At 26.1% G+C, this 15610-nt stretch overlaps 1 protein-coding gene across 2 annotated transcripts in view; it reads left to right on the plus strand.

Annotated features, from left to right (window-relative positions):
- Positions 1-15610, plus strand: part of LOC107169403 (uncharacterized) — a 332658-nt gene that overhangs the window by 228646 nt on the left and 88402 nt on the right. For both annotated transcript variants that reach the window (XM_089216823.1, XM_089216824.1), the window contains exons 10-11: positions 7294-7510; positions 10290-10492. In XM_089216823.1, coding sequence (XP_089072949.1) covers positions 7294-7510; positions 10290-10492 — 420 coding nt within the window. The remainder of the gene's footprint in view (positions 1-7293; positions 7511-10289; positions 10493-15610) is intronic.

The raw sequence follows: 15610 nt of genomic DNA on the forward strand, positions 1-15610 counted from the left end.
CAAGGAAGGGAAGAGAAGTAGAGATAACGATGATATGTAGAACCTGGTACATATAGTGAGTTAGTGTACGATACAATGATGGGTTTCGTTAAGTACTTATTTTTTATTTAGTCTCCGTTAATTTACTACTTGAATAGATTTATTGATCTGGAATGTGTAGGCGATACTTTTTTATTATCATGGGTCAAGGCCGGACAAAGTGTAACAAAGTGAAATAAGAAAACTCGTGCATATGGTTTATATTTTACTTATTTTACTTTATTTTATTTCATTATATTTGGTATATATAGTGTAAATTAGAAACATTCTCACATATTAATTAGGATGCGTACGAGTTATTCCTGGGTCATCATTGAAGCAACGCGAGGATTTTCTCAAAAATGTTGTTGTTTTTAATTTAAAAAAAATATTAGTAAATAAATTTGGAAGGTAAAAATTTTAACACATTGTTATCGTGATAGGTACTACTTCTCTAAAATAAAGTGACAGTTGAACTTTTTACGATCTTGCATTCTTGCAGTCTATTGATATACAGCAATAGGAAATCAACTCGTACATACCTAATAATGATTCGGAAATCAACTAATAGATAAAGTAGGTCTCGATAGTAAAATCACTTAATGTGATTATTTAAAGAAGATGTATGAATATGAATCATATTAAATACTTTTAACGTTTTAAACGTATTTTGAAAATATTTAATATCATAATACATATATGTATAATATAATTATTTTATTGATAGTTAAATTTAAATAATATATCATAGTATTGAGCCACAAATATAATACACACATATTATAATCAAGTATAGATTAATAATAAATATATATACACAAACTAAATAATATAACTAAAATGGTTCATAATATTAGAAAAAAATTTTAATTTAATTTAAGACCAGTTCTCCATATTGAACAAAAAAAAGTATAAGAATATATATCCTAGTATTTCTTTATGGAAAAAAAAATAAAGCATAGTAATAGTAATAAAAAAATTTAAAATGTCACAAATAACAGTTATGAGTTATCGTATTGTACGTGATCTCTAAAAATTTAATATAGTTTTTTGAAATTTAAGGATTTTTTTATTCTTAGTTATAATTAAATTAAATTTATTCAGTCATACCCAACTAGTATGTCGTCAATGGTGATTTTAACCATTATGTCAAATCATCATATGATTTTTGATATACATGGATATGTTATATATATGGATAACTCGGCATTAGGTACCGAAAATAATGTTAAGAATAAATGTAAATTGTAAAATTATTAATACATCATCAATAAACTGGCATATTGAAATACAATGTGTGCGCTCTCCACCAATCGCCTACCAACAGGGGCGGACTGGCCTCTCATCCGTATAATATTTGGCCCCTATGATTTGATCTCTATTTTTCCAGTAAAGTTATAATATAGTCAATAGCATTCACATACTATTTATTACTGGAATATTATGAGTTTATTAATGGTTTTCTCTAAATTCAAGCATATTATACAACATATTGTTATTGTGATTACTTTTGATTTTTGTTATCTACAAAACAACACTTATATTCACAAACGATGGTTTGTTGGTACAGCGTAGCTAATTTTAGAACAGATAAAATGGATTACAATATTTTACAGTCGATAATAAACGGGGAAAGTATAACTGATAAGTGACTAAAATGTTTAAAAAAAAATATACATTAATTTTGACTAATTTCACCTTTTGTATTTTAAGTTATTTGTTCCCTTTAAATTAAAATATATTAGGAGTTATAAATCTACTCTAACCCTCTAACCCACTTACTACTGTACTATACGGCATACGCTCTGTTCCATTTCATAACAAGTTTCTGAGTACGAGGATTATTGTGGCCTCAAGTAACAAAATTTCCGACTGACCTCATACATAACCAGTCCGCTCCTGCCTACCAAAACCAATAATGAGAAAAGAGTGATAGTGATGAGACACTCGGAGGTGAGAATTTTCAAGTACTATTTAAAAATAAAACTTGAAAATTTTTAAAAGTTTTGTCGGAAGAGTGAAAAAAAAGAAGTACAATACAAAATACAATTTCTCCATACATACTTTCACCATGTAAAAAATACTAAAAGGCATAGCTATAATATCTGCAAGTGATATTGTTTGTAACTATTTTGTTAATAAATATTAGTGAAATAATTCAAACGTCTTACGAATAAATTGAAACATTGAAATACGAAGTATACCTTCTCCTTTATTCACAGATTAAAATTAAAATAAGATTGATACTGTGACATTTAATTGAGCCAACCTCAGCAAATTTTGGTAAAAAAAAATAAATAGTTAAACAATTCAAAAGTTTTGTTACAAGAGCAAAAAATTAAATACTATTAGGTATGCCCCACATCCTATCCAAAAGATACCGAGGTGTTCTATAACTTTACCAAAATAAAAAATCACAAAGAAGATCAATGATTTCATCAGAGACGTGATAAATAAAAGAGGACTATAACAGGCGCAGGTCCTGTAAATTATTAGGTGGGGTTAAATATTTGGGAGCAAACAGAGCCATGTCTATTTAGCTCATCTGTTTTACTGTTACAATATTTTTTATTTTTACAGAACTTTTTATTATGTTAACAAAACCTAACCATCCAAACTGAACAGATGAATAATTAACATATTTTAGGGAAATTTAACATTACATTACATTTTTGAAACAACTTTCTACCTACCTTAAATCATAGCGTATAATTATTATTAAAATAATTTACAAAGTTTTACTATTATTCGTACACATACCTACTAAATACTTATCAATATATTTCGATTATAATTTTAAAAGTTGTAAAATAAATGTTTCTTAATACTAGCTTGAAAAAATATTTCTTACTTAGAATTACATATGCATTTTTAATATTTGCTAAGACATTAAGTGATAATTGTGAAAACTGAGAAAATTTAAAGTATCTGAGCCATTATTTTTGTATATTAACTAATAATATTTTGTGTATTTTAAAATAAAAATAAATTTCACTAATTAATATAATATACTAATATACTATTATGTATTTTCCATTCCGATGTCAATAGCTAAGTTTGAAATGGTTCAATCTCCGATTGTTTTTCCCAAATTTTTGAAAAACGAGTTAATTAATTTTATTGGCACGGTAAGTTAATTTTTTTCCTAAACCACAAGTTTAAAATAAATTCAATTTTGTACAAATTAATTTTATAAAAAAAATCTGAAATTTTAAATAATATATTAATTAATAATTATTAGACAATAATTTATAAAAATAATTATCATATGACATATTGCATATTCACAGAAAATATTATATAACTATATAGTAGGTATATTATAAACGGAAATGTTATAGGGGTAACCTCGTCATTAATAAAATAAAAACATAACAACTATTTAGGTTACTCAGTATTCCGCCATACACGGTTGTAATGTTTGTAGACTTATTAGTCATTACCTAATCATTATTAATATTATTACTTATTATTATATTTTATACATTCATAGAATTACAGAGATAACTTAGCCCGTCGGTGTAAATAATTTAAACCCGTATAATATAGTGGTAGTTCATGATTCATCGTATTTACTTTTAATTTAATAAATACCTGGGACACAACGAAGTAAATTATTATCTAGTTCTTTTCTAACCTTAATTCTGTATGAATAAAAGTCAGAAGCTGACACAGTTTTATCCTTAAGGGGAATTTTTTTATTTGCATCCTTCTGAGTATTATTCTGTAAAACATCTATCGAGTATCCATCTACTCCATAACAATACATTAGAGGGTATTGAAGTGCGTCGTAGGATCTGTGTATTTCACTTATCCGTTATAGTCGATTATCGTGGCTTTGAATGATAATATCTTTTTTTTTTTTTAATTTCTGCCCAACTATTACTAAACCTTCTTCATTAGCCGTTGCTGCATTGTAATAGACTTTGTGTTCATCAGCACGTTTTCTATCTGCGTTAATCACCATCTTACAATTAGTAAAATGTTGACTTGCATTATCTACGGTGATTTTAAATTCTCGAATATACTTATTTTCAGTGTGCAACATATATTGTAGCTGTTTGACTAATGGTCGTTTAGCTTCTGGATAAAGAGAACATCTATGTTGAACTTATTTTTCATCTTCGCTAACAAAATATATTTGTAAACATTTTGGTTTTTTCTTAGTGTTTTGAATCAAACTGTCATACAGATGGTATACTTGGTCTTGAACTTTAAAAAATGGCATAAAACCTTCCTCGACAACTTGTTTAGCACCAAACGATATCACTTGAAAACAACCATTATATTTCCTTGTAAGATTAATGAAGTGATCGTGATCAGAATGGACACCCATGAGTAAACTGCGCAACGGTTCTGGTGGCTGTAGCGAGATATCGAGTTTTGTTCTATCTAAATTGTAGCACATGCCAGGTGTTTCGCCTTTCCATTTAAGAGCGTTACAAAATTTACAATTTTAGTTCATAGTGCCAATGTAGTTTTTATAATCAATGCCATATGCAAGACCAGTTAATTTAATAATTTTCCATTTGTGCAATGGATTTTCAGACCAAAAAATGGTTTTCTAGTCATTTTTTTAGCTTCCTTGACTTGGTTGCTTCGAGGTCTATGTGTACATCTAGCACGACAACGCTTCTTACTTTTATTAATTAAATTGTCTATGACACTAACATTATAACAAATAGATAAATCGCTCTCCGAAGTAAAAAATTACATTTTCTGTAAAATTTGGAATATTAAAAATAGATAAATAAACATCAAAATACCCACTATTAATACTTCCGGTTAGACACAATCGTTTTACTGGGAACGTATCTTTACCAGAAATGGCATAAAGATTATTATTATAATATATTTCAAATACATATGGGAAAATATTGCCAGCTGAAAACAGTTCACAGTAACCACCGTAAACAGTAGGATTTTCCATATCACGAACATAATCCTCAGCATTGGAAAAGTTGTCACCATATTAATTGTAAGACATATTAACAAAGGTATTCCAATTATCAAAGAAATATGCAACAATTGTATTTCGGATCTCTTGGAATTTTTCTTAAGCCTTATATAAATGAAAGGAAATTAAACGTAAAAGATAGGTACCATCACCGACAATTGGTACAACTATTTGAGATGTTAACATTCCATTTCCAGTAATTTATTCAATCAATGACATTTTTTATAAATGAAAGTGGAAAAATAACTAAATAATAAATAATATCTTATGCCCATATTATGCTGCCAATGACAACCTCTAATCAATAATAATAATAATAATAATAATAATAATAATAATAATAATAATAATAATAATAATAATAATAATGATTTAATAATTTAAATAAATATAATATTAATAATAATAGATATTGCTTGATAGTTATTGCCACTGTTGTATACTTACAACCACTTATAAATTGATTATTTTGAAGAGATGACTTGGATTGGGAGAACGACTCGAAGGAATACCTATATGGTGACCTCCAATATTTGATTTGAAATTGTGGAACTCATATGATGCTACACAATCAGGTTTACCAAAAACAAACAATAATATTGAAGGTTGGCATAGAGTCTTTGTTAGCTGCGTCTCATCCTACTATATGTCGACTTATTGAGGTTCTTAAAAAAGAACATAAACTGAAGTAAAAATTAATCAATTTATTGCTGGACAGGAACCTCCAGAAAAAAAGAAAAAATATCGAGATATTGCTAGGCGTATAGAAAATATTGTGTCAACATATGATGAATGTGATCTAGATGAGTACTTAATCGGAATCGCTCATAATTTAGAACTACAACATTAAAATATTTTATGATAATTTTTTTGAAAATTGTTATTACTTATATTTTATTAATTATAATATTACCTAAACATATTATTATATTTACACGATTTCGGTATAGATTGAATATTTCAGAAATAAATACAATAGGTATGAACGGGGAAATGTCGAACGGAGAAACGTGTGACGGGGAATTGTCAGACGGGGAAGTGACCAGATACCATTAAGTTGGGTTTCATTTTTCTACTGTTTTTTTTTTTTTTTTGTGTGTTAGGGAAAAATCTTATGAATTTTGATTACTGACTAGTTTAAAATTAAAATCAGACATTTTATACTGATTGAACAAGTGTTTTTTTTTTCTTAATGCTGTGCTGACAAAATATGTCGATTTCCTTATATCTTTCATTTTAAAATAATAAGTTAAATATCTTATGAAATATGTGTTTTGTTTACAATAGTCACTTATCTAAATTCATCTTTTATAAAATAAAATATAATCATTTAACCACCTAATAATTATAGTATAAAATGATTATTTGTTTTCGCATCTTAAATTAACTTTCCTGTAAATACACATTTACACATTCAGTTAAATTTTTTATATAATCTTAAGAATTTATGGAAAATCAAACTATTGACGTTTTATAAAGCTTAACTACGGAAACACTTCAATAGAGAGCAAAACAGTATTTTTGTACTTTGATTGAATATAATTATTCACTCAGAAGTAAACTATATAGTATATATGTTATATCTAACTACTACCTACATATCAATTTAAATAACATGTGAATAGAAATTCAATCTACGAATTTGAATACTATCTTTAATTAGGTATTCTTCTTATAATATATGATAATTAATATATTTATATAGTTTTTACTATGTTAAGCTATATGGTATTAACATTAAAAAAATAATACATTTCAGGTCACTTTGAAGATATTAATTCAATAAGTTATCTTATAAAAAACAAAAATTATCTGGTTTTCTTATGATTTATTGACAATATATTAAGTAATTATTGAAATTTATACATTATAGTAAATTTTATCAAGTAATCAAAATAAAAAAAATAATATTTTGGTTCACTACCTGAATAAACTCAATTAGAACACAAGAAATTTAATATTTATTCCTGACTTAATAATTTTATCCACCATGAATATTAAATGTCCTCAGTCATAATATTTATCCAGGGGTTAAAGTGGGGGAGGACACAGGAGTACTCAGTCGCCTTACCTCTGACGGCGGTTAAAAAGCGTCCCCTTTAACAAATTAAGGTTTTATACATTATAGACATCATACATAAAATTATATTTGGAATGCTTAAGAACTATATGGAGACATTAGTCACCTCTGGAATTTTTTCCCACTTTAACCTCTGTATTTATCATATCCATTATTCAATACGAACACATAATATATTAATGCATTCATTGTTTTTTTCTTATAATTTTGAATGTTTGGTATTCCATTATTTTTTCAGGATATGTATGGTAATACACCGCTTCACTTAGCCATCGTACAACCGGAGATATCATGGAATTGCGTGTTGGATCTTCTTGAGTTTGGTGCAAAAATTTGCATAAAAAATGCTACAGATATTTGTCCATCAGATATAGTAGACTCATTATTGCGTATACAAGTTCATATGATCAATGACTGCTGGAAGATTTTGTCGGGGTCAACAGCTGTTATTAAAGGTATACAACTTGACGTATTCATATATAATTACTATAAAGAAATTCAAAAAATGTATAATATTTACAAGATAACTGATCATAAAAAAAATAATAGCAATAATACCTACACATAATATTTTATCTAGGTCAAAGTTATTATGAGAAATCTTCTAATGGGTTTTATAACAATTATTGTTAAATACACTTTATCGTATTGTTTATGTCAGTAATAATGTAAAATACGATTGAACACACTTTTTATCGCCAATTACATTTTTTAACTCCGATTTATCTTAAAATACATATTTTCATTCCTTCCGACTTATAAATTTCTTTTCAAATACCTACGTTAAATAATTATTTTTGTCGAAAATTTAATTTTAGTTTTGTATAATATGTAACTAATTTTATACAATACAATAAACAAATAATCAAAAAACATGATAATCTGAAAAAAATATTACAACGTTACACGCGTTCTCAGCCATATTGTACTTATGGTAAGCTCTTTTCGGTCAAAGGGATAATCACACCCAATCGTACTTTGGCTGATTCAATTGAGGTAATATAGGTACTATGACTTATGATTAACATATAAAGAGATTACTGTTTCATTTAAAATCATAAATTACAATATAAATACTTACAGGTATTTGTTACAATAATTTCATACCTTTTTTTACTACCGAGATTATTCTTTAGATAATACTCCAGCGATGTATTTTTCATATTTCTTATTTTATATATATTATTATGATTAAATATGTTATTTAGGTAATATTTTTTATTAAATTCAAAATAAATAAAGACAATATGATTATGTTGGTTGGTAAATAAATGTGAATAATGTATATTAATTACTGTTTAATATAGCGAATCGTTGGTTATAATTCAAGAAGTTATAAACATCAAACAATTTCAAAAAAAAATATTAAAAATACAAATTCAAATCCATAATATTTTTAGTGTTTTCCAAATCACCTAACTTTCTTATTTTATTTTATTTTTAGTTGATTTATTTATAATTTAAAACCATTAATAGGTATTTGTAAATAATAAACACCAAAAACAAAATTGAATATAATTGACGATATACATATATCTGTTTTTTTTTTTTTTTTTTTATCAAAATAAGATTGTTTTCATATATAATAATTTTAGCTCAAAAATGTATAAAAACGTGACTAATAAAGTTTTAAATAAAAATAAGTACAAATACAAAAATATTGTTTTAATTAAATTCAATTTACACTTAAATCCTACCAAAAATCATCGTGTTAAACCAGAAATAAGTATCTTTTATTTAATAAGTACAATGTTGTGTAAAATACGTTATAATATTGGGCCTGTTACTAAATAATTAAATCAAATTATCATAACGTATTAACAAAAATCATTAATAACTCTTTCACAAAATATATAATCATTTAAGTATAACTAAATAATTAAATTTATAAATTATGAACTTTTTAGAATGTGCCTACATTTTTGAAATATGATAATAATATTTGCAATATGTGTATATTTATATTTCTAAGATAATATACTATTGATATATCTATAATACTTAAACAATAATATTAGCAGATAACGTCATAAACCCTTTCAATTTAATATTAAAATGTACAATAAACAACAGCGTAATATTCCATAAAAAATATTTCATTAATAAATAATTATAAACGGAAATAATGATTTAATAATTGTATTCAATGACAAATATTAGGTATTAAAAATTAAAAACATAAATATGAGTTATGAATATAACGTCAAAATATAAATAAGAATACATAGGTTATTTTATATCGTAACCATAAATTTACTCTTATAATGAGAATATTGAAATTTCAGTATTTCATATGTACATATGTACGCTGAATATAATAGGGCCATTAACGATATATTTTGTCAGAGAATGTTCTAAAATAACCTCATTATATTGCCATTACAACATATTATTATATATATATATATTTTTGTATAGTACCATTATACAAAAATTAATCACTTTCTTGATTTGAAAACTACTGTGTCTCACACTAACTATACATTTTTGATTTCTATTTGAGTATAGGTATATAAACCATTAATTTAATGGAAGAATTAATTTAGTATTTTCAGAATAGGTTCCTTTATACTATATCATACGTCATATTAAACATATCATATTTTGTATTTATTTTTTAAAATTATTAATGAAATAATTTTCCTGAAATTCAAGCAAATTTAGGTATATCAACATAACTGAATGGTAGGTATAGTATTGAACATCCGTAAAGTTTCAGACATATAAACAAATATATACATATATATAATATGTTACCTTATTGGTTATTATAAGTTTCTTTCAATTAAATTACATTTTTGGGAATTCTATAAAAAATGTTTTGTTTGAATATTAAATTTGCTTAATGTTAATGTATAAATAATGTTTAACTGTTACAAATTTACGAAACATCAATGTTTTTAGAACTTTTTAAGTATTTATATGTTATAATTAATTTATTTCCTATTTAATGAAGAATATAGACTCAAATTTAAAATTATAACGAATTTTCAATCAAAATGTACAGTCGAGATGATTTCATTGAGTTGTAATATTCAAAACTTTTGAATTTACAAACTTTGATCAATTTGTATAATAATAAGCACTATTAGTGTTTGTTCATACTAATACAGTAATACGTAACTAAAATAAATATTATTATTATTTAAGGAAAAAAATTGTTCTCTGTTAATTTAATTTTGTTTTTATAAACATTTCAATAATAATGAATTATTTAATTTATTATTTTTCTAGAACGAATGTGGAGTCACAATTTTTACAATTATGACCAAGCAGGCAAACCATCTGATTTGCCAACGCTTCCTTCACGATTATTCCGGAGAATGAAATTCACACAAACAGATTCTGCAGAAGAACGTCACAGTAGTAACCTAGATGATTTTTTCGGGTCGATTTGGTCACTCAAAAGTAAAGTCAGCAACAAGACTCTCGAAATAGTAAGATAACGCATAACAAATTTAATTATTAATTAGTTTAAACAAAAAAAAAAACTATTTAAGAAAATCTTTTTACGTAATGTCCGTAATGAGTTTGAGTTGGTTATTAAAATATTATGTCATATTTTAGTTGTGTGAGACTCGACTGGTTATCAAAAAATTGACATTTATAAAAATGAAGCGTATTTAACTAAAAGTTAAATAATTTCTAGGTATCTACAATATGGATGTATACAAACTAAAATAAAACCACTGATTTATTTAAATAGATTTAGATTTCCCTAGAGGTACCTTTTAGTTATTCACTCATTCAGTTTTGAGAAGATCGATTGTTTACAACTTACTGAAACTAAATGGCATTTTGACATGCGAGTATAAAACGTAGCTGCCATGCGATCAAGTTAAAAATAACTTGACACGTTAAACTTGCATTCAACTCGACCGCATAGTTCTGTTGTTTTGACCACAATCGATTTGTGTTGAAGTGACATAGGTACAATATCTGCTTTACTGTCTTTTTCACGTGCACAAACGCAATGTGAATAATTTTCACACAAAAAAAGAAACAGTTTTTATCGTGGTTTTATTTTAAAAACCTAATGATTTAGCGTTTGTTTTTAAAGTTATCATAACAATAAACCTTGTACTTTTCAGAGTTGGGAAACGAAAATGAGCACTTATTTACTGTACCTTTTTTATCTATCCGTACTTTTAAATGTATAGAAACCTACAGTGCAGCTTAATATTGATCGAAATATTTTTTTATATATAAACTAATACCATATAATTAATTTTATACTTGACTTTGTTATTTACAAAGTCAAATTTTTTGACAGATTGAAATGTCACATGATTTTTTTTTACCTCAAATACGATTAAAAAATCATTAAAGAGTTAATGTTATTTAAAAATTGATTTTTAATTACATTCAGTATTCTATATAATCATTGGCTGTGTATGATTAATGTAGGTATATACGTATTATGTATTATAATGTAATTTTGATAAATAAAAACTATTTAACTACTGTTATTAATTAAATATTAATTTTAAATTAATAAAAAAATTACATATTTTAAGTTGATGTTTAAAATTGTGATCAACAATTATACAAGAAGATTATATTTATAACTGTTTACCACTATTTAATATTATAGTTTCATGATTAGTGGTCAATGATAGATTTTTATTTGTGAATTTCAATAAATTTAATTTAGTGTAGGTACCTCTATAATAATGTCGTCTTGTTTCGTCGGGTAAATTAATTGTTGGGCTGATCCATTATATCGGTCAAACGTTAACTCGAAAGCTTATAGTGAAATAATTAAATGTCTGCCCTATCATGTTCAGTCCCTTATATATACATACATATTATGTATTATCATACCTATGTATAATATATATCATACGTTGCATGATTGTGGTTTGTGGGTATACTGATCAACCTCAAATTAATAATATTCGTTCAACGTAGATTTCATGTCATCTACATACACTCAAATGTGACTCTTGGGACAGTACATATAGTTAGTTAAAATTCAATTACCTTGACACGGAGCGTATATAATACTGATACCTACCGCTCACAATGTGTTAATCGTATTGATCGCCTATACCTTATTGAAATTCGATAATGTGTTAAGACCACGTGCCTTTCAGTTTTGTTGTGTGAATTTTAAATGCCTAGCACGACAATATGAACGTCAAAAAAAAATAAAAAAAAAATACCCACTTATTTGGTTATACTACCATAATCAACACAATCCATTTCACGATATTACGGAATATAATATACCTATATATCATCAGAATATCATCAATAATTTATTTAAAAGTTATCATCGATTCGTATTGAAAGGGTGACCCGGATGGGTTATCCCCCCTTAGCTGATGAAACTAGGGACGTACATTGTTTACGATTAAATTATAATAGTATAAAGTATAACGTCATAAAGATGATTTCTTTGAGTTGTATTTTCAAATTGTATGAAGAATTTCAAAAACTAAATTAATGAATGATGGTCATTGTAAGTTGTGTGAAAATAAACAAACGTAAGATCGTAGATGCACTCCAAAATACCAAAATATCTAAAATATGCCATGAATAATAGTGAACATTAACGTATTGGAACATAAAACACATATTGAAATTTTCGTCTTAATATGAATAGCATTAATTTTCTTTTTTTAACTTTTGTTCATCCCTAAGATAATCCCGATTGATAATCTTTAGCTTATTACCTTTGTTTTCAAAAAAATCAATACAAATTGGTACTTTAAAAATAAAAACAAATATACGGTTTTTAATTAGATTACGCATTTTTTTCAATTTTTTCAATTTTTTTCTTCAACTTTGTACAATACATGGGCTGCAAAAGTCATCAGCTCATTTGCACATACTAATAATATGTGAAAAAATTATTATTTACTTTTTATTTCGCGATTTATTATAAAAATAGTACTTCACACTGTACATTTAAAAAACTCTGAAATGTCTATAAAAATGCAAAAATATTTTAAATGTTCAGAAACATGAAGTCATGAAACACATTTTAGTATAATCTAGTTATTTTTTTCACAAAACGATTTAAAAAAATAAAGTGGTTAAGTAAGTGGATGTCACTCTGCTGTACAATACCTACGTCTTTTTCTTGTCGAGTCCGATTTATTATTTTTTTTTCTAACGCTTACTATTTAATGAACTTGGAAGCTTGGGATAATGAATTAAACGAGTAGCTCAGTTTCAGTCCATTCTTGAACATTTTCACCGATTTGATCAGTTTCTGAGTATCCATATGTGATATGTAGGTAGGTAGTCCATAGGTAGGACTGAAATCTCCAACTAATATTTTTGTGAGGCTATTTTTAAAATTAGATGTTTTTTCTAAGATTAAATCAGCGCGTTCGGGGGCTTCTATAGTTCTATATCGTTGTAATTTTACATTTTATGGTTAGGATTTAAATGTTACTTGTGTGACTAAATGCAGTGTTATCTATGACTAGGACAGCCTAAGTTATAAGTTATATTTATAAGTTAAGTACTTCGATAATTAGGTCCATTCCCGGAATTCTTGGACGGATACTAGTTTCGTCCCGGTACGTTTCTTGAAACACAAAATATCACAATGGTTTTCCACGCATTAGGTAACAAGTAACTCACTTTTATATTCTGAGAAACCCTTGATATTTTGCGTTAAAATTGTAAATGTCATGGCATTAACAGAAGTTGGTTCTGAAAAGAACCGTTTTGAGGAGCTATATGGCATGTTTAGCATGCAACCAGCACCGGTGTTGGAAGAATTAGTTCGAGGTAAATTACGACAATATAACTAATCTTGTTATTCTTGATTATTTAATATGTAATGTCATTCAAATTTGAATTTAAAATAACTAGATTTTTTTTTCAGTTGAAATAACAACTTAAAAATGTCTTTAAATAACTTAGAAATATATGAAATATTTTGAAAATTTTATCAAATATAGAAAATACTAGTATTAACATTTGGTGAAAATTGTATGCGTCAACGATAATTTATTTTAGAGTTACATCAATATCGAAAATCAATTTCTTTTGCATGAAAATTCCTGTTTTTCCTTATTTTTTTGTTTTTCTGGCGCTTTTGAAAACTACTGAGAATTTAAAAATTTGACCTCCTCTATTTACCAACTAGGTTGACTTTCCAACCGGAAAAGCTACTGATGTTAAAAATCAAAGTACTATTTCTAAAACTTATCGTGTCTACAGACACGAAAAAAAGACACACACACACATCATTATAAAATCAATACATTCATCGCTCCACTCAGAATTTAAAATATGCATTACTTTATAAATATTTAACCTGATTATTATATTATAGTTAGGTAAAGTTTATATAAAAATTAACAGTTTAAATGTTTATAATTTTTTATTGGATTAACATCAGATCAGGCGACACTAATCTTGGACTTCCACAGGACCACAGAACTGGATTTAACTGAAACTAAGTATAGGTATACTACTGGAGTTAGAGCTCGATATTTTCACCAAACATACTCGCCCCCACATTTTTAAAGACAATTAAGGACTATTTCAAACTTGAAATAATTAAATCCTCTAAATTTAAATACAAAAATTTCAGGTCTACTCTATGAAAATGCTTTTAATAAGTAATTCAATACATTCATCACAAATGGTTAATACAATAATTAAAAAAAAAAAAAGAGCATTTACATAGTTATTCTTTGGGTGTTGGAATTTTTGACCAAGATGAAATTTATTAAAATAACAAAAAATTAGAAATCATTTCGTATTAAACAAATTATAAAAGTGTTATACCTATTCAAACCCGAATTTTAGATTCTGATCGGAGCGAGGACTGTATTGATTTGACCATAATGTGTGTGGTTTTTTTTTTGTCCGTCATCACGTTTTGGGGCCGTAGAAATGCTACGATTTTTGACTTCAGTATCTTGTTAGATCAGAAAGTGAATCTTGTTGGTACTTTGGGGGGTCAAAAGTAAAAAATTCTCAATATTTTTCTAAATAATCGGGATAAACAAACTAAAAATTAAGGGAAAAACGGGAATTTTTAAACACAATCAGTTTTCTACAAAATCGATTTTGGATTTGGATGTAAATTTATAACAAAGGACCGTAGATATATGACATTTTCACCGAATGTTTATATAAATAAATTCTATCCACCATGTAATTTTAAAAAAATTGACTTAAGTTGAACTATTTATAGGCATATGCAATTTTCCATCATTATTAGTTTTTTTTTTTTTAAATTAATATCGGTAAAAATTTATTTGTTGGGTAGAAGAGCTTGAAAATTTAAAACAAGGTTTTTAAAATATTTTTACAATAGCATTTGAAAAATAAAAGAAATACATAGTCAATTTTTTTTTTTATAAGCATTCAAAGTTTGAATTTTGAAAAAATACGTAAAAATCACGAAAGTAGGCTAAATATTTAAAGCTAGATATTTCAAAAAAGTTTTCTTTTTAAATCTAAGATTTGAAAATTTTTAATAATCCATAATATTTATACTACAGATAAACCGTCTACGCTCAGAATAGTGTTTCGTATAGAATGATATAATATCATTGGATTCAAATTTAATTCCATCCATT

The sequence above is a fragment of the Diuraphis noxia genome, unplaced genomic scaffold (genome assembly GCF_037042655.1).
Source record: "Diuraphis noxia isolate RWA-SAM2 unplaced genomic scaffold, SU_Dnox_SAM2 contig0001, whole genome shotgun sequence".
Lineage (NCBI taxonomy): Eukaryota > Metazoa > Arthropoda > Insecta > Hemiptera > Aphididae > Diuraphis > Diuraphis noxia.